The sequence below is a fragment of the Tuber melanosporum genome (genome assembly GCF_000151645.1).
Source record: "Tuber melanosporum whole genome shotgun sequence assembly, scaffold_65, strain Mel28".
NCBI classification, from domain to species: Eukaryota; Fungi; Ascomycota; class Pezizomycetes; order Pezizales; family Tuberaceae; genus Tuber; species Tuber melanosporum.
This window is the reverse complement of record NW_003299112.1, coordinates 212,796-239,291: the sequence shown is the minus strand read 5'-3', so window position 1 is coordinate 239,291 and position 26,496 is coordinate 212,796. Positions and strand designations below refer to the sequence as shown.

Here is a 26,496-nt window from a genome sequence, read left to right as displayed (position 1 = left end):
TTTACATTCTAACTAAAATGAGAACGAAATGTATGATAAGGTTCTAATACCGTTCCTACCTCTGACACCCGGACAGTTGAGAACACGGAGCCTAGCCCCCCGTAGGATCTCCCAGTGCTGGGGGCTGGACGTTCTCCGGCTAAAGATGGCTGTGAATTGAGCAAATAATTTACCACTCCCCCGAGATCGCGAGGCGCCAACACTCTGTGCGTTTGCACCAGAGAATATCTATTCATGTGGCTGAGTTGGAGCTCATCGCGTAAGGTGACAATCTCCAGGCGGAGTGCCCAGCTTCACTCTGACAGTGCAAATGTGGTAGCATTGGGATATAATAGCTGCCATTACGGATCAGAGGTTCAGGGAAAGAAAGAAAGAAAAAACTCTCGCCACCAACTTGTCTTTTCCTTCTCCTACCCTACCGATCGCCGACCTCTCGCCCCCGGGGGTATGATACGATCTAGAGTCGGATTCTACCATTCCATAGCAATTCTGGTTTTCCCTAGAGCCTTATCGAGGATGGCCAAAGGTCTTCAGTCTCCCATTACCCACAGGGTAGGGTTTGTTAATTCCCCTGCCCTGCATGATGGCTTGTTCAATAATAAATCATTAAATTTTGTGAGTGGAAATTGAACTCCTGGGTTCCCGGTTCCTGCTAAATGCACAGGAGAATCCGAATGACAAAAGGCGGGTATAGCCTAGAGCAAGACAGGATTTGGACACGCATTGCACATTTATAAGTGTATAACATAGAAGTACTACTATACTCCCGACTTATGATAATCCTGTTCAAGGTATCCCCCCCCCCCCCGACTTTATGGTCAGACATCACAAGTTTTTTCCAGGGGGAGCAGGCGCAGGATCAGGTGAAGCAAGAATTACTTGAATCGATTCATCAGATAAGCAGTATCTTACGTGAGATCGTTAAAAATCTCAATGGGGATCGCTCTTACGAGAATGAAGGTTCTCCTTTTAAGATTTCTTTTGTCTAGTATTTACCATCACCCACGTATCTAACAATCCTTAACTGTGAACGTCAGCGATACTAGATACAAATCTTTCAAACACATTGCCTCAAGTAGCGTACCGTGTTGCCCTGCTTTGGTGTTCCCTTTTCCCTAACCTCTCTACACTTAAGAATAGAGTGCTGACAGTATGATAAGCTGGTATTGAAACAATATTATGAGCCTGTACCAGCAAAAACCCGAGTATCGGATGCCCACCTCCAAACATTTATCTTGCCTGAGCCATATAGTTCAACATGTAAAGTATATGTACAAAGGGGTGGAAGGAAGTGATGCGACACAATTGCAACAGCTTTCCTCATCATCAAGAGGATTTGTAGGCAGAATACCCCCTAGGCTATTGCGGATAAGGTTGCTGTTTCCTAGTTACCCCCCCCCCCAACACGGAACAAATCCTGTTCGACGATCAGTGATATTCTTGATGATATCTCTCGGCGCAGCAGTTTCTTCCCTCAAATGGGAGGGGAGGGAAAGCCAGTAGTCCTGCGGTGTAGCTCGGACGTTGTGTGCGGCCGCAAGGTCACTAGTGATAATGCGGGTGATCGTTGTAGAGCCAGCCACCGCTAAGGACTAGACAAAGAAAGAGTGAAACAAAAGGTTTCACCCCAGAAAGTGACCTCCCCCCCGGCATCTCTAATAATACGAGCACCGCACCATATGAGATATTGTTTCCGGTATCGGATATGGAAGTTTCGGTTGCTTTAGCTGCCCATGCGCGGCAACATAAGTTATAAAGTATTCGAGTGAATCGACGGAAAGACACGCACTTATTCAATGAAGAGGTGTAAAGTTCCAGGCACTACACCGGTACCCCAGGAAAATAATACTTATGATACCACTCCTTCGTTCAGGGAATGACCCCACGAGTAGCTGGCCAGAACTCATTTTACCCTCCTTAGGCACCCAGATATATATGCCTGAAAGGGATACATACACATCATAATATCTACTTCACTCAAGTCGGACTGCTCGAATGATGGCCATGAGAATAAGTTGGGGGAGATCTCCAGACACCCGTACCGCACAAGTCTCCCTTTTAATCGCTTGTCGTGAAACAAGAGGGGACTTGTGCTACCGGTGCTTTATCAGAGCAGCTAGTATGATACCGGTTTGATAAAAGAAAACCACAGGGGAAAGTTGGCCGCAGAGCAGGGCACGGTATCAAGGGAAAGCAATCAAAATACATATAGACGCAAGTCAGTCAGGACTTCTATCCCGGAAAAAAAAAGTTTGAGATAAAGGTAAAACAAAAGGGCTTGGATCCCGCCTTGGTGTGATTTTGTAATTTTCTATGTAGCAATCAATGTCTTGGGGATGATACATACCGGTACACACTATACTATGCTATATGCCTTGGGATTCCTGTCTATGAGCCAGCTGGTGTTGGTCTCCGGGTAGTCTCCAGTCTCTCTGTTCAGGTCTGGATCACCTCCTGACTCCAATCAGATCTGTGTTGAGGTGGCGAAACAAGGCACGGGAGTGACGATTTATCCCCCCTCGTGAGCTGCCGCGAATTCACGAAACCAAAATAAAGAATTTCAAGAATTAATCAAACTATCAGAAAAAGTGGGAGGAAGGCAGTGTGCTATTACAGTATAGATTCACCAGTCCTGCTAGCACCACCATACTGCAGCAACTACCCATACGACACATCAATCTTCCATCATGAAATTAGCAAATATTGCCCAGTAGCATTTGCAGTTACCATAGACTCCCGATACTGCAAGAAATCTTCGCACCGTCCTTCGGGGTAGATAAAAGTATGGCGAATGTGGCTGAGAGAATACCTCCGTGTTTGGCAGCCAAGACTTCGCCATACTCTTCCTTGCCCCCTGAATCATGATACTGTGCGTCCACAGTACTGTACGAGTACTGTACAATACATCACAAGAAAGAAAAGCCTCGATGAAATGAAAAAAAAAAGAAATTGTGACCTCGCTCCCGAATCGCCAACTCCGGCTTATTGTAAACTCTCCTTGATCAAAGAAAGACTCGTTACAAGAAAGGAAATTGCGGGGGTCCACTCATTGTACGAGTATCTTCAACTCTGCAGAATATTTCCTCCCTGCGACAAAATTTAACCCAAATCCTCGACATTCTACGACAGAGAACGCTGAGAAGTGAGAGAAAACCAAGGTCCTCTTAACCCATACAAGAGCAAAAGAAAAGGAAAGGAAAAAGAAAAGCAATCGTTCTGGCAATATTGTGCCGACAACCCCGATTGCCCTTGCAAGGGTCGAACCGGTAGGGTGGAAACGAATGTGATACCGAAAACGATCTCTAGACGTATATAGTCCACCATGGTTTTTGTGTTTTAAAATAACAGTCGTCAAGGCCGTTTTTTCTCCCTCACAACCTGCTAATTACCGATCATACCGAGGCGAGCTGGCTCTCCTCCTTCTTTTCCACCTACGGTATGCTATGCATAGCCGTTCCGTTCCGTACCCTCCATCACCCTACAATCCCCCTCGTTCTCCTAGTCCTTAGCTTAGACAGAGGTATTTTTTATTTATTTTTCAACTACCAGAATGGTATCCAAGGAGGCAGACGGGGTGTCTATTGAGCTAATTCCGTCGGTGAGTTCTGGTTGGTAGTCTCTTCGCTTTCGGCCAGTGGGTTCGTAGCTCCGTCCTCCATTTCATTGTTGCCTTCACCGCCACTGCCTTCGCCCTCGTTCAAGCTCTCGTCCTCCCGCGTTCCCTCGCCGGGCTCAACCGCACCACCGTACTCAACCGCACCACCGTGCTCAACCGCACTACCGGGTTCAACCGCACTACCGGGTACGCCATCGCACGGATCCCGACCATCTACCGGTACCGTCAGACTCACTATTGGCACTTGCACGCTGTTCCAACCAACAGCGGAACCTCCCACCTCCCCACTTGTACTTGTACCAGCCTTCGCCTTCTCCGCATCCGCGAGCTTCTGCGCACTGACACATTGTTAGCCTCCTCTCTCCTCCTCCCCCCTCCTCCCCCTCCCCCCTCCCCGCTCCATCCCACCCCCTCTCATCAGGAACAGAAGAAATGAACAAAATCAAAACTTACATCCGATGTTTCCTCCTCCTTTCTTGCCTCGTCTCCCCAGGTGGGTACTTTGACGGCCGCCCAGTTCTCGGCCGGGGCTTGAGTTCCTCAAAGTCCTTCCAACGCTGAATAATCCTCTGAGCCTCGCTCTTGGATATACCGATTTCCTCGCCGATGGTACGGTAGGACTTCCCTGCAGCGTGTTTTTCGATTACTTTGACGCGCTCCACGAGTGTTGCCTCGCGGCGCTTTCCAGTCGTTGGGTCTTTAGGCATCCTATTTTTAAAAGAAAATAATTCGGCTATGCGGGTTGATAAAATTTAGGGGAAGAGAAGCGGGTGGAGGGAGGGGGGGAGGTCAGGGCGGTCGGCGAAGAGGAGTGTGATGATGTTTTCTTGTCGTGCTGTCTTGTGCGTCCTGTTAGTTATGACTGGGATTGGCGCTTGTTGCCATGGTTTTGGGGATAAGTTATGGTACATGGCAGGGTGAGGAGTAAGTTAAGTTACGTACGAGACTTCTGACAGAGTTTTCGAGTGAGAGGGCGTGATGGCTTGGCGGGGTCTGATGCCCCCGTGCTCCCTGAACTGTCTTGCGAAGTATGATAATAATTATTATCATAATATTATGATAGATCCAGGAAAGCCCGTAGCCCGCACCGCCGTGGGAAAGATGCGATGGCGGTCCTTAGTTTTCGGCAGGGCGAGCCCATCGCCGGTCGCTATGACCTTGGGGGATACTGATCAAGAGAGCTAACCACTCCTACCCCCAGATATTTCATCAACACTTCAGTTCAATTGGAGTGTTTGTATTCTTTCCCCGGTCTCTAGTATGCGGGTATTAGGTTTTGTGTTTTTCGAGAGAAAGCCTGGTTGTTAACAATGGAGGGAGTAGAGGGCTCAGAGAATTGCCGGGATTCGAGTGGCCTCTCTGATGCAGTATCTATTTTGGACATCCGTGCTTGCGTCAGTGTTGACTTGGGTATTCCTTAACCACTATTAACCTCATAGGACAGTCCTAGGATGGTGATGGAATCTATGGACTATGATGGATCGGCACTTAAACCAGCTGTTAGAAATAGCGATCGCATGCCCAACACAAAATGTCATCGTTCCTCTATTGAGATACTCTCTTGTGCTTGCTCGTGTGTCCTGTTACTTAAGTTTCTCCTTCTGTTCTTCCAATTTGAGCCGATGTGTTAACTGCTGCGCTGGCTAGGATTTTCATGGAACCCCAAGCGGAGGAGGGATACCCATCATAATGTTGGTTGGATTATCTTTTAGATATCATACTATGTTAGCTCTGGGAAGGGTGGAGTAGTGTCGTAATTGGATTAAGGAGGATATGCTAAGGGCTTTAAGGAGAAGCTATTATTCTGGGTTTTTCTGTGGCTTGGGTTGCGGGTGCTAAGCTGATTAGCGGAGGCATGTTTGTACAGTTTGGTTTACTCCTGCTGAATTGGCCTTCTTGAATTACTCTAATGACAGCATGTGCGCCTCACACTCTGCGCCTGTCATATAAGATCTGGACTATCATTGGTTGATGCTCACTTGAGTCTCCAATATACCCTGATAACCCCCCCCCCCCCCATTCCGGAAATCGGGAGTTCCAAAGATCCCGGGAAGTCATAATGGTCCGGTAATGGCGCTCTTCTTTTCTCTCCCCTTTTTGACCCGGATATTTACCGAAGTGGAGGATAAAGTATTGTTAGCCGCCCAGACCGAGACTTGGAGGACAATATCACTCACTACACGACCCTGTCAAGGTCCGGTGGTGTCATATGCATTCTTGGACTCTCTCGCAAGGTGGTGCTAAATGCGGTTGTCAAAAAATTTGGGCTTACCCAGAGTGGGAGGGTTTCTTATTTTTATCTCTCTCTTTTTCCTGTACCGTGCTCCTCCTTAATATCGCAAGTAAAGATTTTTGGTAATCATGGAAGAGCGATTTAATTATCTCTCGGTCTGGGAACGGGGCAATTTTTTCCTTTTTTAAGTGTAATTACTTGCTATTCCTCAAAGTCTGATAAGTGTCTGTTAGTATAACTTGATATGGTGAAATGGCAATATGCAAGGATGGTGGGAATGTAGTCAGTTATCATGCGCAGCAGCCGCGCCAAAACTTCTAGCCTAGTGTTTTGATTTGCTACTCTTCAAAGTTGAACAAACCATGGTAGATGCTACCAACATTACTTGTGAGTGCATCAGGTATCATATGATACTAAAAATCTTGTATCTACAAATACAGTAGGTCTCCGACTGCATGACCACATATTTAGGAACAAGGAAAAAAGGAAAAACTGGTTCAACTGTGAAGAATCTCTTCTAACCAGCCAGGGCATAAAATCTCAAAAAAATCTCAAAAACTCCCCTGTTATGCAATCACACCCCCATTCTCCTCCCTAGACTTTCCCTCTTTCGCAATAGTAGCAGCTGCATCCTCCTCCTCTACCAACCCGTTCTCCACCCGCCACTTATGCCACCGCTCCAAATACCCATCACACCTCGCCTTCAACTCCGCAAACTCCCCACTAGCACTAGAATCTCTCTCGGCAAGCCGAATGACCGCCAAAAGTCCCTTCGCAATCCCAGCAGTCATCAAAACCTTAGGCGTCTCTCTCCCCATATCATTCCAGATATGCCTAGCAGCATACACCCCCTCCTTCTGCTTCGCGCCCAAGACCACCAGCCCGATGAGCAGCTCGTAGAAAGCCTGATCCCGTCTGATAGACATGTACTTCAAGCTCTTCCAACGATTCCACAGAGCAGTCCAGTGGTCCGCGGCGACGTACGCAGCCATGGCTTGCTCGTAATAATCGCGGATGGCGTAGGAGTGGCACATCTGCTCGATGCTCTCGCGCTCGACTCTTACTAGTCGTGGGTCGAGGGCGTAGGTGCCGACGCGGATGTTGAATTTTTTGATGGCGCCGTCGGCTTCTTTACCCGCTTCTGCACGCTTCGTCGAACAGACAGTCTTCGCGGCAAGGAGTATCAGCGCGATGGCGTTGTCGGGGGCGAGTGCACGAAATCTACAGAATTGGAATTCCGGGATATTACGCGATAGTGTTGAGGTTGGATCAAAGTGCTCTGCTAGGTCCTGGATTAGGGATAGACGTAGCGTTGCAGCTTCTGAGGCTGGGAGTTTGTAAGAGCGATGCTCTGGTGAGTCGGCAATTGCACGCATGCAGAGGTAGTAGAGCTCCGCTGGGATAGGCGCCGGGAAGGCTTTTAGGAAGGTTGTGACCTTAGAGAGAGGGTACTTTTCAGGGCTTATTCGATTGGTTTCGATGAGAAATTCGAGATGGAGGCGGAGGTGCGTGGGGGCCGGGTGCTTGGGGAGGTATCTGAAGTAGGATTGTAGGAATTCAGTTGATGTTCGATCTTCTATGCCTTGGCCGAGGAGTTTACATCCCTTCGTTAATTTTCCGGAGTAATTGTTCCCACGGAACTTTTTTCGTAGGTGGTTTATGTGGGCCTCCATGAGGTATGCTGCATTCTTAAGATCTGCGTCCGGGTCAAAAGCTTCGGAGACTCGAGTGACTAACCTCCAGTAATGTCCTTTCTTGACGTGTGTGTCGACGCTAATGCCTTCTTCCGCAAACCGGACCAGGTTCCCAGCTGAGAACCCTGTGACCACCTGCGATGGCTTTTGGGATGGCGAGTGGAAAGATCTAGCTTGGAGCCTTGGAGTCCCTGGTATGGGAAACCCCGTAGACAATCCTCTCCCAAAAGCCCCAAACGTCCCCTGTTCCTTCCCTTCGACAATCCTCTTCTCGGCCTCCTTTTTTTTAGCATCCCTCTCTAGCTCTTTACCCCACAATGACTCTAAATCAATCTCTTCCCTCTTATCCTGCGTGAAAAGTTGTATCACGAGCCCTTGGCCACCGGTAGTAATACATACCCATCCTGCAGCTTCTTCAATACCCGATTCAGCAGTGGTCAGTTTCCCCCGCCTTCTCGCCCTCTTTTGTTGCAGTTTTAATTCCCCCCGACCAACCAACCCATCCGCGAACGGCCTCATGTTAAACTCCTTCCTTAACCACTTGCACATTCTTTCTGAGCACATATGTAACTGCCGTCCTGAGCGGGCGGTGCCAATAACCATGACAATATTCTCGCCGAGTGCTGGAGCGGGGTCCAGAGCTCTGAGGTCCAGGACTTTCAAATAATCAATACCCTCCTCTACCGACAATTGGTCGAGCACAGCCTGCAAAGCAGGAGGGGGATCCTCCGGAAGGGCCGGAAGCGCCTGTCGCTCGGCCAGAGGGTGAAATCTCAATATCGGGGTCTTGACACGGAGATACCAGGGCGATGATCCTTCCTTCGAGTCGCAGGTTTCCGGGGGCACTGGGGGCGCTAGAGTGGTTGACACCGGGGGTCCGGAGGTTTCCACTGAAACTCGAAATGCTCTTCCCCCACCAAACATTTCAGTCCGTAAACGACCCCTCCCCACCGGCACAGGGAGCCGTACCCGTGTCGCGCATGTCGAAATAAGCGAACCAAGGATCGATACACGGCAATTAGCGCATCTAGAGATTTGCCTTGCTGCAATCATCCTCCTTCTGTATTGCTCTGTGGAGGGGTAATAAATTGTTTGGGAGGCTTTAGCGTGAGGTTGAAATAAGAAATTTACGGGTAGATTGATCTGGATGGACAAAATGAAAATGCGGCAGGGTCCCTACAGGCACCCGGTCTCGGTATCTTGGCTCACGGTGGCTGGTGGCGGGGCTTGAATGCGGCTAATAGAGGCTAATAGAGAGGCTGGAGGGTTTGTCAGGAAATCTCCATGGCAGTCTTTGCGAAGAATACCGCCGGGTATAATACAAAATTTTCGCTAGAAACTCGGGGTTTATTCTCACTCTCTCGGAAATTCGGTTCCAGCGGTATTCCTGGCAAAGACGAACCAGTGCATTTACGGGCACCGCACGATGATGGGTGATGTAATCACAACATAAGTTAATGAACAAGGCTTGGCAACCCGGTCACTTGATCCCAACCGTAAACACATTGTCTAAAAGGCCTGTTGTCGGTGGTTTCATACGAGCGACAACCTCTGGCACTGCTATTGATAACTCCCCCTCAAACTGCGCAAACCCTCTGATTATTGGTGGCCTTAAACACCACAGCGGTATCTTAACATAATAATACACATCATACACGTTTTGACACTCACCTCGCTCCCCTATGTAGACCCACAGCCGACTCCACCTATATCTATAAACGATCAAGCAAACGAGTACCTACCAACAAAAAAGCCATGTCGGTTAGCGCGGAAGAAGAAGCGAGGCTTCGGAGATTTAATTTTACAAGAATCTTAAATCAAGGTATCTCCTCCACTCACCCCACCAAACCACCCCACAAGTTGAGCACTAGCAAAAAAGAAAAAGAAAAATGACACAAAATAACATACCCCGCGACCAGACACGGGAACCAAAACGGTAAACCTTCTGGGCGAAATCGAGTCCACTCCTGCAATCCTGATTGCTGAGAAAACGGCCTTCAATGTCACTGGCGCTCACCTTACTAAATTCTCCCATGACCTCCATCTCCCAAAAGTCACCTTAATAGCACGAAATGACATATACCACTCGTTCATGGCCTCACAGAATTCCGAGTATGGAGAAGTGAAGCTAACCCTTATATTTCCCGCCACCGAAACTCATATCCAGAAATATACGCATCAGCAGTTGAGGATGGTCGTCGAGACCCCCGAGATTTATAGGGAACTAGTCAAGCCCTATGTTGAGGAGAAGCGCGGTAGTGGGAGGTTAGATTGGGTGCATAACATCCTCGAGCATAAAGCTGAGAAAGAGAGCATTATTGTTGAGGATACGGACGATGTAGAGGGGTTTATTCTCTTACCGGATCTGTTAGTCTGTCTACCTTCTGCCCGTCTGTGCTTAAGGATTGTTTGGAAAGCTAATTTTTGGCGGGGGGGAAAGGAAGTGGGATCGGAAGACCATGGCGAGTATGTACACTATGGCGATAGTGCGTCGTCGTGACATCACCTCAATCCGGGACCTGAAGAAGATGCATGTTCCGTGGCTGAAGAACCTGAGAAGGAGAATTCCTGAGGTGATTTGCGAGAAGTATAGTGGCATTGAGCCAGATCAGATCAAGCTTTATGTTCACTGTATATCCTCCGACCCCTTGCTTATCTTGGTGATAGTTGCTAATGAGATCTAGACCAACCCTCATACTATCACTTCCACCTGCATGCTATCTCCATCTCTCATGATAGCGGGATCGGTCAGGCAACTGGCAAAGCTATCTTGTTGGGCAACATAATCAGCAGGTTGGAGAGCTTGGGCGGTGACGAAGAGGCCGGTATGGAAAGCGTTGAGTTGACGTATTTTCTTGGGGAGGAGAGCGAGTTGTGGCAGAGGGTTTTTAAGGGAATCAATGGGAAAGGGAAGGCTAAGGAATAGGGTGGTTGGTTCGTTTTTGCTAGAGTTCGGGAATTTGACGGTTTGCGTATCATTGTTACAAGGAACGCCATTTCTAGCATGATCAGGGCAAGCGAAATGGATATATCATAGTACAGTAGATAAACTATTGCGCCATCACTGGATGAATGCTGCTGTGGCTTAGAGGATAGATTGTGGCTTGTGAAATTCTACTGTGTGATATCATAGCTTGTGAATTTTGCTCGATTTTTCACCCCATTCCATACAGCCCCGAAAAGCCTACAGAAACTCGAGTCGGGGACTACCTTACCGCAGACCAAGCCCGAATGCCTCAACTCATGATACTGCTAATGTTGCGTCGAGTTTGCTCTCTGGATTGATTCTGGCAAGGGATATCAACTCCGCTGTGCTCGACTTCGTCTAGAAGGACTTGTGCTGGCAGAAGGCGACTCGTAGTTATGCATATTGCCCTGCCGTGCTAGTAAGATATCACAATATACTCTTACTGGTACTGTACATGCCAAACAGAGTCCAGATTTAAATTACCGGTACCTTGTCTTATAGACTAATCTTAAGATGGTCTGAGATCAAGCTGTAATAGGGTATTGAAACAACCTTTTTCCTCAAAGCGCTAGTCTATTCAGGATTATTATTGAGGTTTCATGTTGCAACCAGACGCATCCTTAGTACAAGTATGAAAAGTTACAATTGGGAGTTCTGGCTAATCTTATCTTGCGCTAGGGAGAGAATAATTCATTCCGGGGACCTTGGTCTCTGGATCTGGAGATTGCAACACTAGACTATATTATGGATTTCAAGAGATTTTACAGTATCATTCCTGCATCATACCGGCATTCAAAAACCTTCCCGGTTGCGAGGTGGTTTCTCTACTCGTAGCACTACTCTTTTTTACAGTACTGGAAGCTTGCATGCACCAAAAAGAGCCGCAGGTATAATAATATCGCAAAAAGCATTCTGATGAAGCCATGGCCATACGGATGTGGCTCTAGGGTGAGCGCTTCATGTTTTTAGGAGCTTGTATGATAATTTATGATGGGTAAATGTTTTTCCAAACCCGACTTATGATACTTTTATGAGCCAGGTCAAAAATTCCCAAGGTTTGAGGACGGATTACTAATCCTTTGTCTCCTTCAAGTTTTTGCAAAAGCTTGAGCCTTGAGCGACAGGTTGTCCATTGGATAGATGCCAAGGGGGAGGAGTTTCCTTCCTTGGTAAAGGATAGGAATTCGCCGATTCCCAAAATATCCGGACATCTTGGCGCTAAGGATCTGCGCTTTTGGTGGGCCTCAGAATAAGGGTGTCCGGATACTTATGAAATTCGCGAGTAATTAGCTTTCCCTCTTTGCGGCTGCTAAAGACAACTGTTGCATGCCCGAGACCAGTGCGGCGCGTGTAACTTAAAGAGCGACACGGCAACCCTGTTGCATTGCTCTGCTCACGAACTTTGGGGATTTTGCACGTCTCCCGGGCTCTCATTTCATTCTTACTCGATCTCTCCCTCCAATCTGCCCACTTCGTCACCAAACCCTTCAACCGCTCCTCGTCTATTCACCCCTTTATTCTTCCCTATTCCTTTACCCCGCCTCACTTTCCTTCATTCGCTTGGATTGCTTTATCCTTCCCCCTCTTTAACTTGTACTATCCCTTTCCCAGTCACCTAGTTTCTACTAATCGTCCGTTTTAATCCAACCTTCAGCTCATCTATAGCTCCATCTCACATTTTCGGTTCGCTGGACGATGCGGCTTTAGCTGCCTCATTCAACAGAGACTCGCTTCTTCGTTCCCTTCATCGCCTTCTGCTACGTGCGCTGCCTCGCGGGTAATACGCAACCATGAACAGAAATGGAGAGATCATATTTGGACGGGGGCGAATCCCTCCTGTGGACGTGGACGATGCATTGCAATACACTCCATTATCTTCTGTTGTTCCTTCAACTTCAGGTAATGAGCCTTGCCTGGCTCACAGCCGGGGCTGGTCATTGCCTCTCACGGGGGTTTGCCGGGGGTATAAGGTGCTAACAGACATTTGAATCTAGAGATAATACCATTGCCCCTTCTCTTGCCGAACGGAACTGGTCCGATCTTTCAATCTGAGGTGGAACGTCGGTCGTCTAGACAGACACTCGATGCCTTGGACAGGGAAGCCTCGGCAGACCCAAATTCAAAGTTTGTACGAAAAACACTCCATGAACTGGCGGCGGCGATCAGTGCGCCGGGCGGGACGGAATTGTGAGTGCTCTATGGGAAACGGGGTTCGACGGTAAGTTTATGGTGGCTAATTCTGTACACATGTGAATAGCCGGTTCAAGTCTTTTGTTACAACAGAGGACCCCACGACCCCGAAAGAGAGTGTAGCAAGCAACATACTAAAACATCGGGCGGTTGGAAAGTTCGGGGAGATGGTAATGAACAGGAGCAATGTGAACTTTAAATGTACGAAGCTATTCGATCCTTCTCAGAATGGATATGTCCCTTTCTCCAATTTAACTCCAGTCTTGGGTTCTAATACATGAATAGGTACTAATTCGCCTCCTCTAACGTTCACACCTATTCGAAAGTCTGCGCCTCCTCCTTCCCCAGCGCTCGCATATACCCCGGTAACTGGGTACTCTCCAGCTCCTGGGTACCCCCCGACGACCCCTACTTATAGCCAGTACAACAGCAGTGTGGCACGCAACTCGATATCTAACGCTTCTCCACAGGCGCTTGGATCTCATCTAGTTGTACCACCACAGATGAATGGATATTATCGACCTGCCCCACAATTTTCTGACTTGACTATAACTCCCAAGCAAGAGCATGTACAGTCATCAACACCACTTGGCAGCTCTCAAAAAGCTGACGCAGTCAAAATACCGCCACCGCCAACTACTTTTGATCGGTCTCAGTATGTAAAGCATACTGAGATTGATCGAAGGTTTCGCGGGACTAAACCATTTGGGCAAGGTTCAACTTCGAAGAGCCGTAAGCGGAAGCGATCACATTCCAATGCCGAGGATGGGGAGACACTTGGCCCTGGTGTAGATCAGAGAGCAAAGGCTGAAAGCCTATTTAAGGGCCTGCAAGGGTTCCTTTCCTCGATTTTTGAAGCTGAGGATAACCTCTCCCCAGATACGTCTGATCGTACCTCTGATAAAAACGCGAAGATTTGGATGACAAGCTCCTTGGAACAACAATCACCATGTTTGGCTACTGCAGTTCTGTTGAAATTGGAAAATTCGATCCATAAAGTTATTTCAACCGGGCTATTCCAACAGGTACCTGTAGATGATCTTACAAGGATACAGAAGATCTGCGAGAGCTCTCTGAAGCAAGCTGAAACTGTGGACGTCAAGATGGGATCAGACGACAGCGAGTCTGCTATCGAGGAATGGTTGACGAGGGTCTCTCTAGTGGATAATGGATTGAAAACCGCTAAAACGGTTCTAAGGATCATGGTTGGGGGTAGGGAGGATAAGCAATTATACCCGGAGGACCTTCTGGCGAGCGTTTTGAGTGTCGCAAAAAACCTCATTGAAGGCACAATCAATCCAATGATAGAGATGAGATCCACTGGAGAATCTCAGGCTGCTTTCAAAATTGCATCCGCCCACAAAAAGGTGTTGGGAGGGCTTTTACATGAAGTCACAAGTTTGTTCTCGCTGATTTCTAAGCTATTGGCCTTAGAGGAGGTCACAGAGGGGACAATCACAACCTTGGAGTTTATTGCGGTCGCAGTAATATTCATCGAGAATGCGTCAACAGAGAAGGATTCTGTTTTTGGTGTACAGAAGGTGGAGCGATTCCGTGTTGCCGCCATGGATATACTTGCGAAGATTTTTGCTAGATATCCTGACCAGAGGACATTTATCTTTGATGAAATATTGACAAGTCTAGAAAAATTGTCTGTCAACCGACAGAGCGCAAGGCAATTCAAACTCGTCGAAGGTGGAAAGAACATACAACTAGTCAGCGCTTTGATTATGAGGCTAGTGCAGACGAGTGGGACCTACCAGGAGCGTAAAAAGAAACGGGGTTTGGTTACCGGGGAAGACGGCGAGTTTTCCATGGAAAAGGAAGAGGGGGATGAGCCTGATCGGGGTGAAATAGACGTTATAGGTGCAGTTAACAAACTGTATACCATGTCTAACCCTTTACTGGAGAGTGCTCAAAAAAATGCCCAATACGTGGTCAATTTCTTGGTACAGCGAGCAATGAGGTCGACTAAAACTGGAGACCAACCTTACAGAGTACTGATGGACATCTTTGCCGAGGATTTCATCGCCGTACTTGGCTCTCCTGAATGGCCGGGTGCTGAGCTATTACTCCGATCCATCCTCGGGAGTATGTGTACTATTGTTGATGGCGACAAACAACCAGCCCCAGCAAAGTCAATGGCTTTGGATTTACTTGGATTGATGGGTAGTGCAATTTGTGATGTTGTTGTGCACCTACGAGAGAGTCATAAGAACAGGGAGTCGGATAGTTCAGCTGACGACCGGATATATACTCTAACGGACAAAGTTTTAGAAAGTACTGTAGCAGGCTCCAATGGAGGCATTGGTATGGAAGAGGATTTGATCGAATGGGAAGGGCCATTTAGATATGCGCTTGAGCACTTGATTGAGAACAGCGCGCATGACCCAAGCCTCCAGAGTGCTTGTGGTTATTACCTTACGATTTGGAGTGCTCGAATTTGTGCCTTTTCCGATAAAGCAGAAGGCCAAGATGATGAAGAAACGGAAGAAGTAATGGGAGAATTGGCCAGGATCGCCTCAAATTTAAGAAGGATTATACTTGATAAAAGTTGGATTGATGACGACTTGTAAGCCGAATCCCACCTACCCAGTAGTAATTATCACCTGCTGACCCCTCTAGTGATGTTGCAAAAATATCCTCGCCACAGATACGACAAGCCTACATTCTGACTGTTCTGCAAATGCCGTTTTGTACGTCATTTGAACACATTTTAAACCGTTTGCTCCGCTCTGTAGACGATAATCAGGCAACTACGAGAAGCAAAGGTCTCAAAGCAATTCTGCAGCTCTTGCAAAAAGATCCCGCTATTCTGAAGCGGCCCCAGGTGGTGCCGTTCATTCTCAAACGGCTAAGAGATCCATCGCCCTTGGTCCGGGATTCCGCAGTGGATCTAATTGGCAAATGCATTCTGTTTCGAACAGACCTGGAAGATCAAGTGTACAAGAGTATAATTGAACGTTCCGCCGATGCCGGGGTAGGGGTTCGAAAGCGATCCATGAAAATTTTGAAAGACATCTACCTAAGGAGCAAAAAAGAGGCTGTCAAGGTGGCAATCGCTGAGGCGTTGGTTCAGCGCATAAAGGATTCTGACCCTAGTGTTTCGGTATGTGATAAGCAATGGTACATATTATGTGTTCTGACGAAAAATCTAGGAGCTTGCAAGGAAGACCTTCGAAGAGATCTGGATTACTCCTTTCTACACTTACATAGGAGCTGAAGATACCGAGAACCAGCAGAACCAAACTACAGATATTAGTCCTCAGTTGAAGCTGGTTGTTAACGAACGTGTGGCTGTGATCATCAAAGTTGTGCAGAAGGAAGTAATGCAAGCCGTGCTGCATGACGTTATCAAATCAGTGAGTTCGGGGAATATCATCAGCACATTTACTCGGATGCTAAATCGGAACTCAGATCTTGCATGCCGACACAAAAAACTGCTCGGTCAATTTCAAAGTCTGCAAGACGATGGTGGGTTCCATGTGCGATGATCTGCTAGATCGTCAGGGAGACTCGGACAAGGTTTGTCACCTACCCGTCCTTTCATGTGCATTCTTATGTTAACTATTCACAGGCAGAAAGACAAAGCACTCTCCAAGCGCTGACTGTGTTTGCTAAAGCGAACCCAAAGCTCTTCAAACCAGAGCAACTCATCATGTTACAGCCATATATTGAAAATCTAACCGACCAGGATGACCTTCACGTCTTTAGATCAGTCATTATTATATTCAGATGCGCGTTGCCAGTCCTGTCTAGTCTACACTCTGGGTTCTTATCGGCTGTCCAGCAGAGCTTGCTCAAAAACCTCTCTCGACTTCCGCCATTGGTATGCAAAACCCCCCAACCATTTCTTAATCCATCGCTAACACTCCCGCGCGTCAGGAACTTCGTGAGGTTGTCGCTTGCCTTTGGACGATTAGCGGCATCCTGAAAAACACTGATAGGCTCGTCCGAGTCACGATATCCTGTCTGACTAATATCCTCAAGTCCAAGGGGAAGACCGTCGAAACTGATGTAGAAGCTAACCGTCTGGTCCGGACTTTACATATCCTCGGCCTATTTGGGAAACACTGTCAATTTGAGGACAAGATTGGGATGTTCCAGACTGCCTTCCCCAAGTGGAAGCCAGGAACAGTGTCAGGTCTAATCACAGATACGATAATACCGTTCTGCGATTCAGCGGCTCACCCTCTTGTCCGGAAAGCTGCCCTGGAGAGTTTGTGTCATGTTTGCCAAACACACGCTAGTCAGTTCTTGCGCGCCGAAATACTAAAATCGTTTGATCAGGTGTTTGAAGTAGGCAAAAAGGAACTGGTGAATCTTGTGCTTCTAGGTATTAGAAGATTTCTACAAAGCGAAGAAAATCGGAGTGAAGGGTTTGCCGGTGAAGAGAAGGACGAAAAGAAGAACGGCGAGCCCCAGGTTGAGAGGTTGAGTCGCGCAGCCAACGCCAACCAAAACGATGGAGTCAGCACCAGTTTGGCCCAAAAATATCTCAAGAATATAATTCAGGTGGCTACCTCAACCCAGGATATTTACGCGCTTACAGCTACAGAGGTCATCGGGAGCATATTGAGGCAGGGATTAGTGCACCCCAAGGAGGTACATCGTTCCATTGCCCCTTAAAAGGCCAAGATCTAACATCAGATTAGTGCGTTCCTGCCTTGGTAGCCCTTGAAACCTCTACAAACGTCGCGATTCAGGCTATCTCCAATCGGGAGCATCGTATGCTGCACTCCAAACACGAGACTATAGTGGAAAGAGGGTACATGGACGGTGTCCGTGCTTGTTACATCTACCAGCGCAATGTTATCGGCAATGAGTCAGGTGCTACGGCTAACCCATTCACCTCTAAGATGCATCCGTTATATGAGATTGTCAAGAGCAGTCGTAAGGTGAGAAAGAAGTTGCTAGGGAACATGACCATGAGTGTGGACTTTGAGTCCCCAAAACTAGATGTTGATTCCTCGAAACCAAATCATCTGGGCTACTCGAAATTTGTGATCGAGAATCTTGCTTTCTTTGAGTATGGGACCTTTGATGAGCTATACCAAGTTGTGACCACCATGGAAAGAGTCGTTTCTGGAACCGGCATGACTGTGGCCCATTCAATCGAGACAGATATCTTTCTTCTTAAACTGGATTCTGGGGACACCACAGAGCGAATTATCAAACCAGATACTCTGAAAGTATTGGCGACTAGTGCGGCGATCCTCTACATGTTATGGGAATGCAGGTATTTCTTGAGAAAGTCTTATAGCATCAATGACAACAAGAGCCGCGACTACAAGAGCAACAAACTCTCCGCCAAAGACGTGAACAAGGCGCCATCAAGAGCGGCCACCTGGTCCAATGGCGCCGCCACTCTTTGGAAAAAGTTTGAGGAAATCATGACCGACCTCAAGTCTGACGAGGGCATGATGAAGCAGTGCAAAGAATTCGTGGACCTCCTTACAGTTGACAATGAATTCAAACTCGCTGCTGAAGGCGAGGATCCCGAGGACCTCGATGGTGAAAGGGCCCTGACACCAATCCATGACCTCCACGAAGAAGGCGGTATTGGTGGAGAACTTGGCACACCAGGGAAGAACAAGAAGCGCAAGTTCACATCTGGATCTCCCGAGAAGGGCCTAATGAGGCCGAAGAAGAAGGTCAAGGCAAAACCTCGGAAGTCGGCTGGGAAGGATGAATGAATACGTTTTTATATTATACTTTAGTCTTTATGCCTTCCGGGTTTATTTTTTTTCCCCTTTCCCTCCTTTTCCGGCCACCACAAAAACCCCCATCTATATGCTTTCATACCCGGCTGGTTTTTTTTTCTTGTAGATATGGGTTTTATTTCCTTTTCATGTCTTCTCTCTTTTCTCTTCTAGCTTGTCGCCTCGGTGGGGGAGTTTGTTGCTTTTTCCCTTTTTCCTCACATTGCCTTTTTTTCCTTTTCTTCTCATCTCATCGGGCTGGCATTTTTCACCTCTTTTCCTCACTTTTCCCCTTTCGAAATTAGTAATTCCCTCTTCATTTCCCTTTCTCTGGCAGGCTCGCGGAGTATATATTGTGGTTTTCGTTTCCCCTTGCCCTTCGTTCTTTCCCCGCGTTTTTGTCCCGTTTTTTCTTCAAAAATACCATAAAGGATTGGCTTGGGATGGATATGTGGATATCGACGAATTGATGACTAGCCAATAGCATGGATTTGGCCTAGATTGAGGTCTTCCCCTTTTGCTCGGGTAGTTAGTGATGAAATTTATGGAATTGTTTTTCTCGTCGTTTCCACCCTTGCATGCTTTATTCTCTTGCGGTTTCGCGTGGGTATCGGCAGGCATTTTAGGGGGGATTGCTAACGCAGGTAACGAGTGAGTTTTCATGTATCTTTATTCGAGTTCTCTGTACGGCGGGGACGGCATAAGGGACCACGGAGCAGCGCAATGGGATATCTTGGCCTGGTGACGGACGTTGAGCCTAGGGGAGCCATGCTGGGTATATACACTGCGCTCTAAGTTTCTCGCATGAAGGGGTGTTTTTTTCTTCTATACCGCATTCAACCGCTTCGGGATATGCGAGGGGTATCGTAGCATGTGTCAAGGAAGAGCTGCAGATCCGAAGCAGAGCCGGCGGAGGAGCTTTCCAGGTGCTGGGTTTGTATAAACATTTTATTTCCCATCACGATATGCACACATTAGTGGGGAGGTGTTCACGCTTAGTTGCCCACTGCTAAATATCATGTATGCCCTCGATCACTCGCTCTTGACGTTTCATCCTTACCTGTGCGGACAAAAATTCCGCTGGTTACTCGCTAGTCAATGTTTAGTGGAATCCGATTGGCTGATGGATGTTTTTATTCATTTATTCGGTCGCTGCTGGTCGGTGTGGATAGTCTACGCCTTTGTTTCATTTTTCCATAACTTGCAGAGCTCTCACGACTCCGGATATCACGGTTACAAAACGTTCCTCTATAAAAGTCGTTTCGACAAATGCTTTACCGGTATGTGATAATATACCCTGTGAGTTCTATCTGAGACAATGACGTACTCACTAATTCTATAATAATATATATTACCTTTGCCATTGCCATCAGCATCTTAAATAAAGGACGGGTGCGGGGGATACTCTTTCTGTTGGCATCCTCCTCTCGGCTCATTTCTATTATCAAGTTAATACGCCGCTCCTACAACCTCCACATTGCGGGTGTCCACCAAATGGGGTCAGGGGAAACACCTGCCGGGATTCATCTGATACCGGTAAATTTACTCATATCCTGAGCAAGACGTGAAGCCTTCTCAATACCCACGATTATCTCGATGGCATATGTTTATGACACTTCCGGGCACGTAAAAAAAAGATTGAATGGAAGAGAAATACTCGTACCCGTTCGGCCCACGGGTGAGATAACTTAAAGTTACCGTGGACTAAAGCTTCGTCCATATAGTAACTGGTAACGCTTGCAAGGCGCGTGGCGGCTTGGTTAGGGTTGCCGGCTCCGAGTTGTTGATGAGCAACCCAGCTTTTTACTTTTTTGCTCATGTCATCGATCCTTCTGTTGGACGACTGAAGTAGAGTGCTGTTAGGGGAGGATATGGGCACGGCATGGAGGTACGTGTCTCAACATGTATAGAGAGGAAGTTTCATCATCCGTGCTGGGAGCACTATGGGTAAGGGGAAGACTCCCTTTTTTATACGATAGTTTAGAGATAACCGGTAGAGAAAACAAAAAGAAGAAGATATAACCTCCGTGGACAGGGAATGAAGTCTTTATATTTATGAGGATTTCTGTACTCGTGCCCATGATCTTTTGAACTCATCAAGTTTCCATCTCTACTATCAGGAATAGCTCTTGTTCGTCCAACTCCCTTCGGTTTTCCTTTCTGTGGGGCTTATCCAAGTTTGTTTCCCGTTTTATGGAGAAGGCTAAAGATAGGTGAGAACACTCTCCCTTAATGAGCCGAACAGCAATCACTTTCCGCATACAGGAGGATTGTGCCCAGTTGCCTCCTGGATCATCAAATGTCCTTACTGCCAATACTCGAAAAGAACTCCTTGGCAAACACTGCCATTCACAGTGCCCCTCCCCCCCACTCGTGGGAGCTCCATTACCTCCGCGCCCAATAAGGCCGCGAAGAACCAAGTGCGGCGGTGCCGGTATACCGTACTGTATCAGATGGCACACCGCTCGTGACCTACAGTGAGTGCCTTTCGGCCCATCTCCGCTAGCTCGTTCGGTACTATCATAGTGATATTAGCAAGCAAGCAAATTGTGTCACCGCCATCCAGTGTATGTGTATGATAAGACAGAAATTCGAGTTGAGCGGCACTATCCACCATGTCATTACCAACCAGTTTTTCGAGTATGATATAAGCTCCTCACAGTCCCACTTTTATAATCCACCGTGAACAAGCAAAACATACCAGCAGGGGGAGGATAAACACATTCGCTGTCAGCCCAGAGAATGACAAAAAATTGATACTGCTATTCTTACTGCTCTCTCCCTCCCTCTCCAGACAGACCCCGATTGGCGGGAAGCGGTATGGGACTCCAAGAACTCTGCTCCCAAGTCGGTAGAGAATGAGCTCTCCTCAGCCGAACCACCCATGCTGCCTCAACCCCCTCCTACACAGCCCCAATAGTTCTTGCGCCCTCCTAGGAAACCTGTTATACACCCAAACGGTCAATTACACCTTTATTTCACAGCAAACCTGTATTTCTTCATTGCCTCTTTTATTTTCCTCTCTGATTTACATTCCCCCTTCCTCGCTACCTCACTATTCTTATCCCATATGTAATTACCGAGTCTATGATTGCTAGAGGCAAGACCTCTCTTGATTTACATGTAGATAGGCCTTGATGAAGAGAGTTAGTGCGCTATTTTCTGCTTATCCACTTTTTGTTTTCTCTTTTTTTCCCACTTTTTTTCCCCCCCTCCAGCCCCTCCCCCATTGCTATCTTATGGGGGACTGCAATCTGGTGATCTGGAGTCGATGTGAACAAAAACATTACTACTCCAGGTTTGATACCCAAACCAGAGCCCATACTGGAGCGTGAATGGTAATTAACCCATGGAGTCCTCTGGTGGAATGTGGTGCATGATCTCTACGTTTTTGTTTTCTTTCTTTTTGTTCTTCTCGTCAATTTCCATTTTTTCCATTTCATCTCACACATTAGGAATAGAGTATGATGCAATGCTGTTTATTCCTTGCCCTGGCTTGAAGACCAACCCCCCTCCCTCCTTCTCCACATTAGTTATGTTTCTTTCTGCTCAGAACAACCTATGACTTGAATATAAAACCCTAAAGAGGAAGGAAGAAGAAAAAATAAATTGGGAAAAAGAAGGGAGAGGAACCTAGCGCATAAGTCTCGATGAAGGAAACAAGCAAACAAGTGGAGGGAAGCCGAGCGAGATTCACTCCGACGGGGACGGGAAGGGCGGACGAAAAATGAGAAAGGAAAACTACACCAGACAGGAGGGCAAGCATACGCCGGCTAAAGGGCCAAGAATTGATCCACGAACTTCTGATCCAACGTCTCTGTTGCCAGCATTTCAAGCCTAATCCACCCGCCAGTCTCCTCCTGGTAAGGGTCTGGCATGTTCTCGGTCAGCCGGTCAAATATACAAGTCCCCAGCATGAAGGACCAGAACATTTGAGTCTGAACTTAGTATGAGCGCTCAGACCTGCACATACAATCTGCCATAGGAACTTTTAATCCCTGTGTTCAGGTTCTGCATCTCGGAGACTTGTAGTGTTGGTGCTTGTTTACTGTGGACCCCCGGGATCACCTCCAGCCCCACTGGGGCCAAATTCATTGTAATCACCGGGGAAACAGCGCGGGTTGAAGAGCGCTGGATCAGGGGTGTGTCCGCCACCGGTGGAGCTCTTGAGAACTGCGGAGACTAGGCGTTGGTATTGGGAGGAGGGTGATAAGGTGCCATTTCCAGGGTCTGAGTTCAAAGAGGCAGGGGAAAGGGTGAGTAGTGTCCCGATAGGTTAGTGATACTAAAGCGGGGGTAGTCAAATTGCGGCTAGGACGAGGGGGATTGGGCGAGGCCGGGGTGTGTTTTCATAGTTGGTGTTGCGGAGAAGGAGGTCATTAAGTCATTTGATGGAGCGGGTTTGATTAGTGGTGGGTGTAAGCCATTGGTTTCCGCAGTCTTTTCTTCTTGCAAAGTCATTTTATTGCTACATATATTGCTTGGGCACTACGTAGTGCCGTGCCGGGCACATTGATTTGGAGGGCTGTGCCATGGCACAAACCCTTGTAACTTAGTGCCAACAATGCTACTTGTACGATACCGGTAATGTGCTCACACGAATATCCTCGAGGTGAGTTGGGATCAGGGCGGAAGGTCTCTTCAGCATGATTACTTTTTCTGTTTAGTAATCTGAAGTCGTGCTCCTATCCATGAAATCCACTATCTCTGGCACCCCCTAATCTCCGTTTTTGGCTGTGTTCGTCTTCGTTAACTTGACAACTAAACTTATATTGGCATGACGCGAGGTACAGGGAAATTTGTGAGAGGCCGGATATAGTGGATTTCATGGTACTCGTAGCACTGAACCACTGTGTCTAACATCTCCGTGTAGTATCATGCTCCACTCTCATCAACTACCATACCGTACTACGGGTGGACCACTGGTCACATTGCCCTCAGCGCTTCGTGTGCTGATTGCGGGTGGAAACCAAACATTTCCTGGGCGCCGGGCAATGGGTCGCAGCAGAGTTGCAAGGCGGATCAGGTGGGGCTTACCCGGGATTGATATGGTCGTGTCAACTGCCACCTCATTTTCCTATGGGGTCCTTCTTCTGGGAAAGGGTTGCGGGAAATCGTAAGCTGCTGCTCGACATGCTCGCTATCATCGCTCTTTGTCATCTCTTATCCGTTCATCCGCTATCGCCCACTCATACGCTGTTGCCTGTTCGTATCGCTGCCGTTCCCGTTACCGCTATCGTCGCTCTTTATCGTCCGTATCCATCGTCCCTCTCTGTCGCTGATATCTATCGTTGATATCTGTCCTTTGTCGCCCATACACACACACACTATCGGCTCATTCGTATGTCATCACCCGTTTGCTGGCCGCTGTTGCACGGAGATCGTTGCCCGTTGTTCGTCGCTGCAGAAAGGTCATAAGCATGGAAGGTTGGTGGTAGGTGGTAGGTGGTAGGTGGGAGAAGAATATACCTTTTTTCTTCTTATTTTGGTAGCACGGGAGTCTGAAAGACAGAGCCCGGGAGACATGTGTGGAATAGAACAGAATGGATATGTGTGGTGATCATTAGAAGGATTGGGAAATGTGCTTTATATATCTCCTATCCTTTCCATTCTTAGCCAGAAGTGCGAAACAGAGATCCTCTTTCCTTACCCGTGTCCTATTATGTGATCGTGCCTTATCCTGTTGCTGCAACCCCGCCGTTATTTGAAAAGGAGTCTCTCAACCCGCGGTGGGCCTGTAGAATTTCAGGATGGTCGGTCCTTGGTCGGCTCTCGGTACATTCTCATTTGCTACACATGTGGGGAGCTTGAGTCAATATCGGCTTTCTGTTTGGGGCAGGTGGTAGGTGTTATACCAGCATTTGAGCGTCCTCTTGGCCCGGGAATAAGTGATTACCAAATTAACCATCGGAAGAGCCAGGGGTCACAGGTGCTCGCTCGGAATCAACAGCCAGTGGGCCCAGCACCTCACACCACTGTACCCTCCCCGTGCTTTATATGGTCTGACCCGACTCCGCACACCCACATAGGCCTTGTTACACCATTCCGCATTCAGTCGCCCGTTCGCACAAAACATGTCTTGCGGTGAGAAAAAGAGATGAATAAAGGTGACCAAAAAACCTTCATTCATGGCACAGAGATTACCTTCACCCCACACCTTATTTAGGCAACCCCCCTCACGATAGCGTATGTCGGTCAGGCAGACAGGTGGATGGGTGGAAATAGACGGCGATCACGGCCTATCACCCGGTATCACAACTAGCACCTACCCATTGTGGAAGAGGTGTTGCGTATGAATATATCGTGTAAAGGTAGCGCTTCCGTGTCGCTCGGATGGTGGGCCAGAATGCGCAGTATGGCCTACTATGAAAGATGGAGGTTCCTGTGAAAGAACGAAGTAAACAAGGAATACAATACAACGAAATACAACAACCGCCCTGACCGTGCCCCCCCCTCTGAGGCTCTTTCACTAATCATTCAATATGCTTCGGTGGCATGCCCCAGAAGGGACGAAGGAAGGGGGGACGGTAGCACCTACAGGGCGAAGATATAAACTGAGGTATGAAGGTTGGGCTGGCGGTGGCGGGCGTGGTCGCGCAGCTGTTGTGACCTTTGCAATGGCACTGATCATTAAGGAAGGTGGTCCGCCCGAAGCCTTGGGCAGTGCCGGAGGTGGCGGATGTCGGGGGGGGCGTATAACAGCGCCATCGGCCTCGCATGGCGGCGCGAGGAGGCCCGTTCAAGCAGCCCGCATGGGGGGGGGGGGCAGTTGCATAAGTAAGGTATCCCCGCAGTTAATAACAGAGCCTTCCACCTCTACCTACCAGACCAACAATCCAAATGTTGGATGCACAGCGTAGATCACAGGATGCTTATGGAATGTCCAATGATTCTATATACATATGATTGACACCGCCATGAACGCACTACTCGAGAGAGAGGGTGCCTGCAATCCAATCAGCAAGCTCGGTAATATATGTACATACAGGTGGTCAATCGAGGGGCCAACACATCACCCAACTTGAATCCTTATAGTGGTACATCTTACGGATATACACGCCCAAAGGTTTAAAATGTCATCTTTCAATTAGAAGGCCACAGACCACGTTTCCATACCCTCTCCACTACTACCACCTATACCCACCACCACGTTCCAATCCGAACGACGAGGATGAGAGCGCACTCGGATATCGCGAGGACTACGAGATGCATAATGGCAATGGCAGGTACCATGCCATCAACATCGGGGTAGGCATGGATGTCGGTGTGGGCAGCAGCGGCCTGTGATGTAGCGGGTGTGCCGTCTGCGAGCTTTTTTCCGATTCGGCCCGGACACCCCCCCCCGCAACCAAAGGATTATCAGTCATGGCACGGGCGCACAAAACCTGTGATATGGCGTGGCCGCACATAGCCCCGATTAGGAAGCCGATCGTATAGCCCACCACCAGGTCAATCCAAACCGTGCCTGTATCATAGCGCTGTGCCATGTGTTGATCTGTCGCCCCAGTTGGCATAGCTGATACTTGGGCGAGGTGGAAACCAATGCTGGGCGAATCCAACGCCTTTCGAGGGATAGCAGATACCTTCCGGGTGGGCGTCAGTCATAGTAGTTGTGTATAACATGTAGGCAAGAATGGGGATGGGTGGGTGGGCTGTGGGCGAGGAGGGGAGATGGGGAAGATGGGGAGGGCGGCAGCATAGATGGTTGAAAACCTTTTACCGAAGTGTCGGTAGTTGTCTTGGCATTTGTCATGTAGGAATAGTGGCAGCCACGTGAAAAAAGTATTGAAACGAGGCGGCTTGGCACAACTCATGCGGGGGGGAGGTTCAACAATACAAGACAAAATCTCAACAGTAAGAAATAATGAAATATCAATTGTTATAGTAGTTTAAAAGTATGCTACAATAGTGGAATCACCAGCGGGTAGGGCCTCCATGGGCCTTTCTCAAAGCCACAATTCGCCTCAGCATACCATCAATTCATTTATATATTTGACCCTACTGCAACCCCTCCCATACATCCTGTGCAAGCCGTATAATCTCATCACTACCATGAGGATGTCGAGCACGATTCCGTATAACCTTCCTGAACA

The 26,496-nt window shown here is 48.0% G+C and overlaps 5 protein-coding genes; 3 read left to right on the top strand and 2 right to left on the bottom strand.

Moving 5' to 3' along the window:
• Window positions 1-6,415: 6,415 nt before the first annotated feature.
• On the bottom strand, window positions 6,416-8,845 carry GSTUM_00010013001 (uncharacterized protein; the record flags this gene model as incomplete). XM_002841012.2 has 1 exon in its annotated part: window positions 6,416-8,845. The coding sequence occupies exon 1, from the start codon at window positions 8,465-8,467 to the stop codon at window positions 6,416-6,418; it is 2,052 nt and encodes a 683-aa protein (XP_002841058.1). The 5' UTR covers window positions 8,468-8,845.
• A 269-nt stretch (window positions 8,846-9,114) lies between these two features.
• GSTUM_00010012001 (uncharacterized protein) lies at window positions 9,115-10,600 on the top strand. XM_002841011.2 has 4 exons: window positions 9,115-9,365; window positions 9,463-9,910; window positions 9,984-10,174; window positions 10,228-10,600. Exons 1-4 carry the CDS (start codon window positions 9,299-9,301, stop codon window positions 10,467-10,469), a joined length of 948 nt encoding a protein of 315 aa, XP_002841057.1. The 5' UTR covers window positions 9,115-9,298; the 3' UTR covers window positions 10,470-10,600.
• A 2,604-nt stretch (window positions 10,601-13,204) lies between these two features.
• Window positions 13,205-18,961, top strand: GSTUM_00010011001 (uncharacterized protein; the record flags this gene model as incomplete). XM_002841010.2 has 7 exons in its annotated part: window positions 13,205-15,273; window positions 15,327-15,810; window positions 15,860-16,063; window positions 16,119-16,226; window positions 16,279-16,530; window positions 16,587-17,306; window positions 17,357-18,961. The coding sequence occupies 7 exons, from the start codon at window positions 13,205-13,207 to the stop codon at window positions 18,395-18,397; spliced, it is 4,878 nt and encodes a 1,625-aa protein (XP_002841056.1). The 3' UTR covers window positions 18,398-18,961.
• A 2,159-nt stretch (window positions 18,962-21,120) lies between these two features.
• GSTUM_00010010001 (uncharacterized protein) lies at window positions 21,121-21,968 on the top strand (the record flags this gene model as incomplete). XM_002841009.2 has 1 exon in its annotated part: window positions 21,121-21,968. Exon 1 carries the CDS (start codon window positions 21,753-21,755, stop codon window positions 21,966-21,968), a length of 216 nt encoding a protein of 71 aa, XP_002841055.1. The 5' UTR covers window positions 21,121-21,752.
• Window positions 21,969-21,983: 15 nt separating this feature from the next.
• GSTUM_00010009001 (uncharacterized protein) lies at window positions 21,984-22,694 on the bottom strand (the record flags this gene model as incomplete). XM_002841008.2 has 1 exon in its annotated part: window positions 21,984-22,694. The coding sequence occupies exon 1, from the start codon at window positions 22,167-22,169 to the stop codon at window positions 21,984-21,986; it is 186 nt and encodes a 61-aa protein (XP_002841054.1). The 5' UTR covers window positions 22,170-22,694.
• Window positions 22,695-26,496: the final 3,802 nt, after the last annotated feature.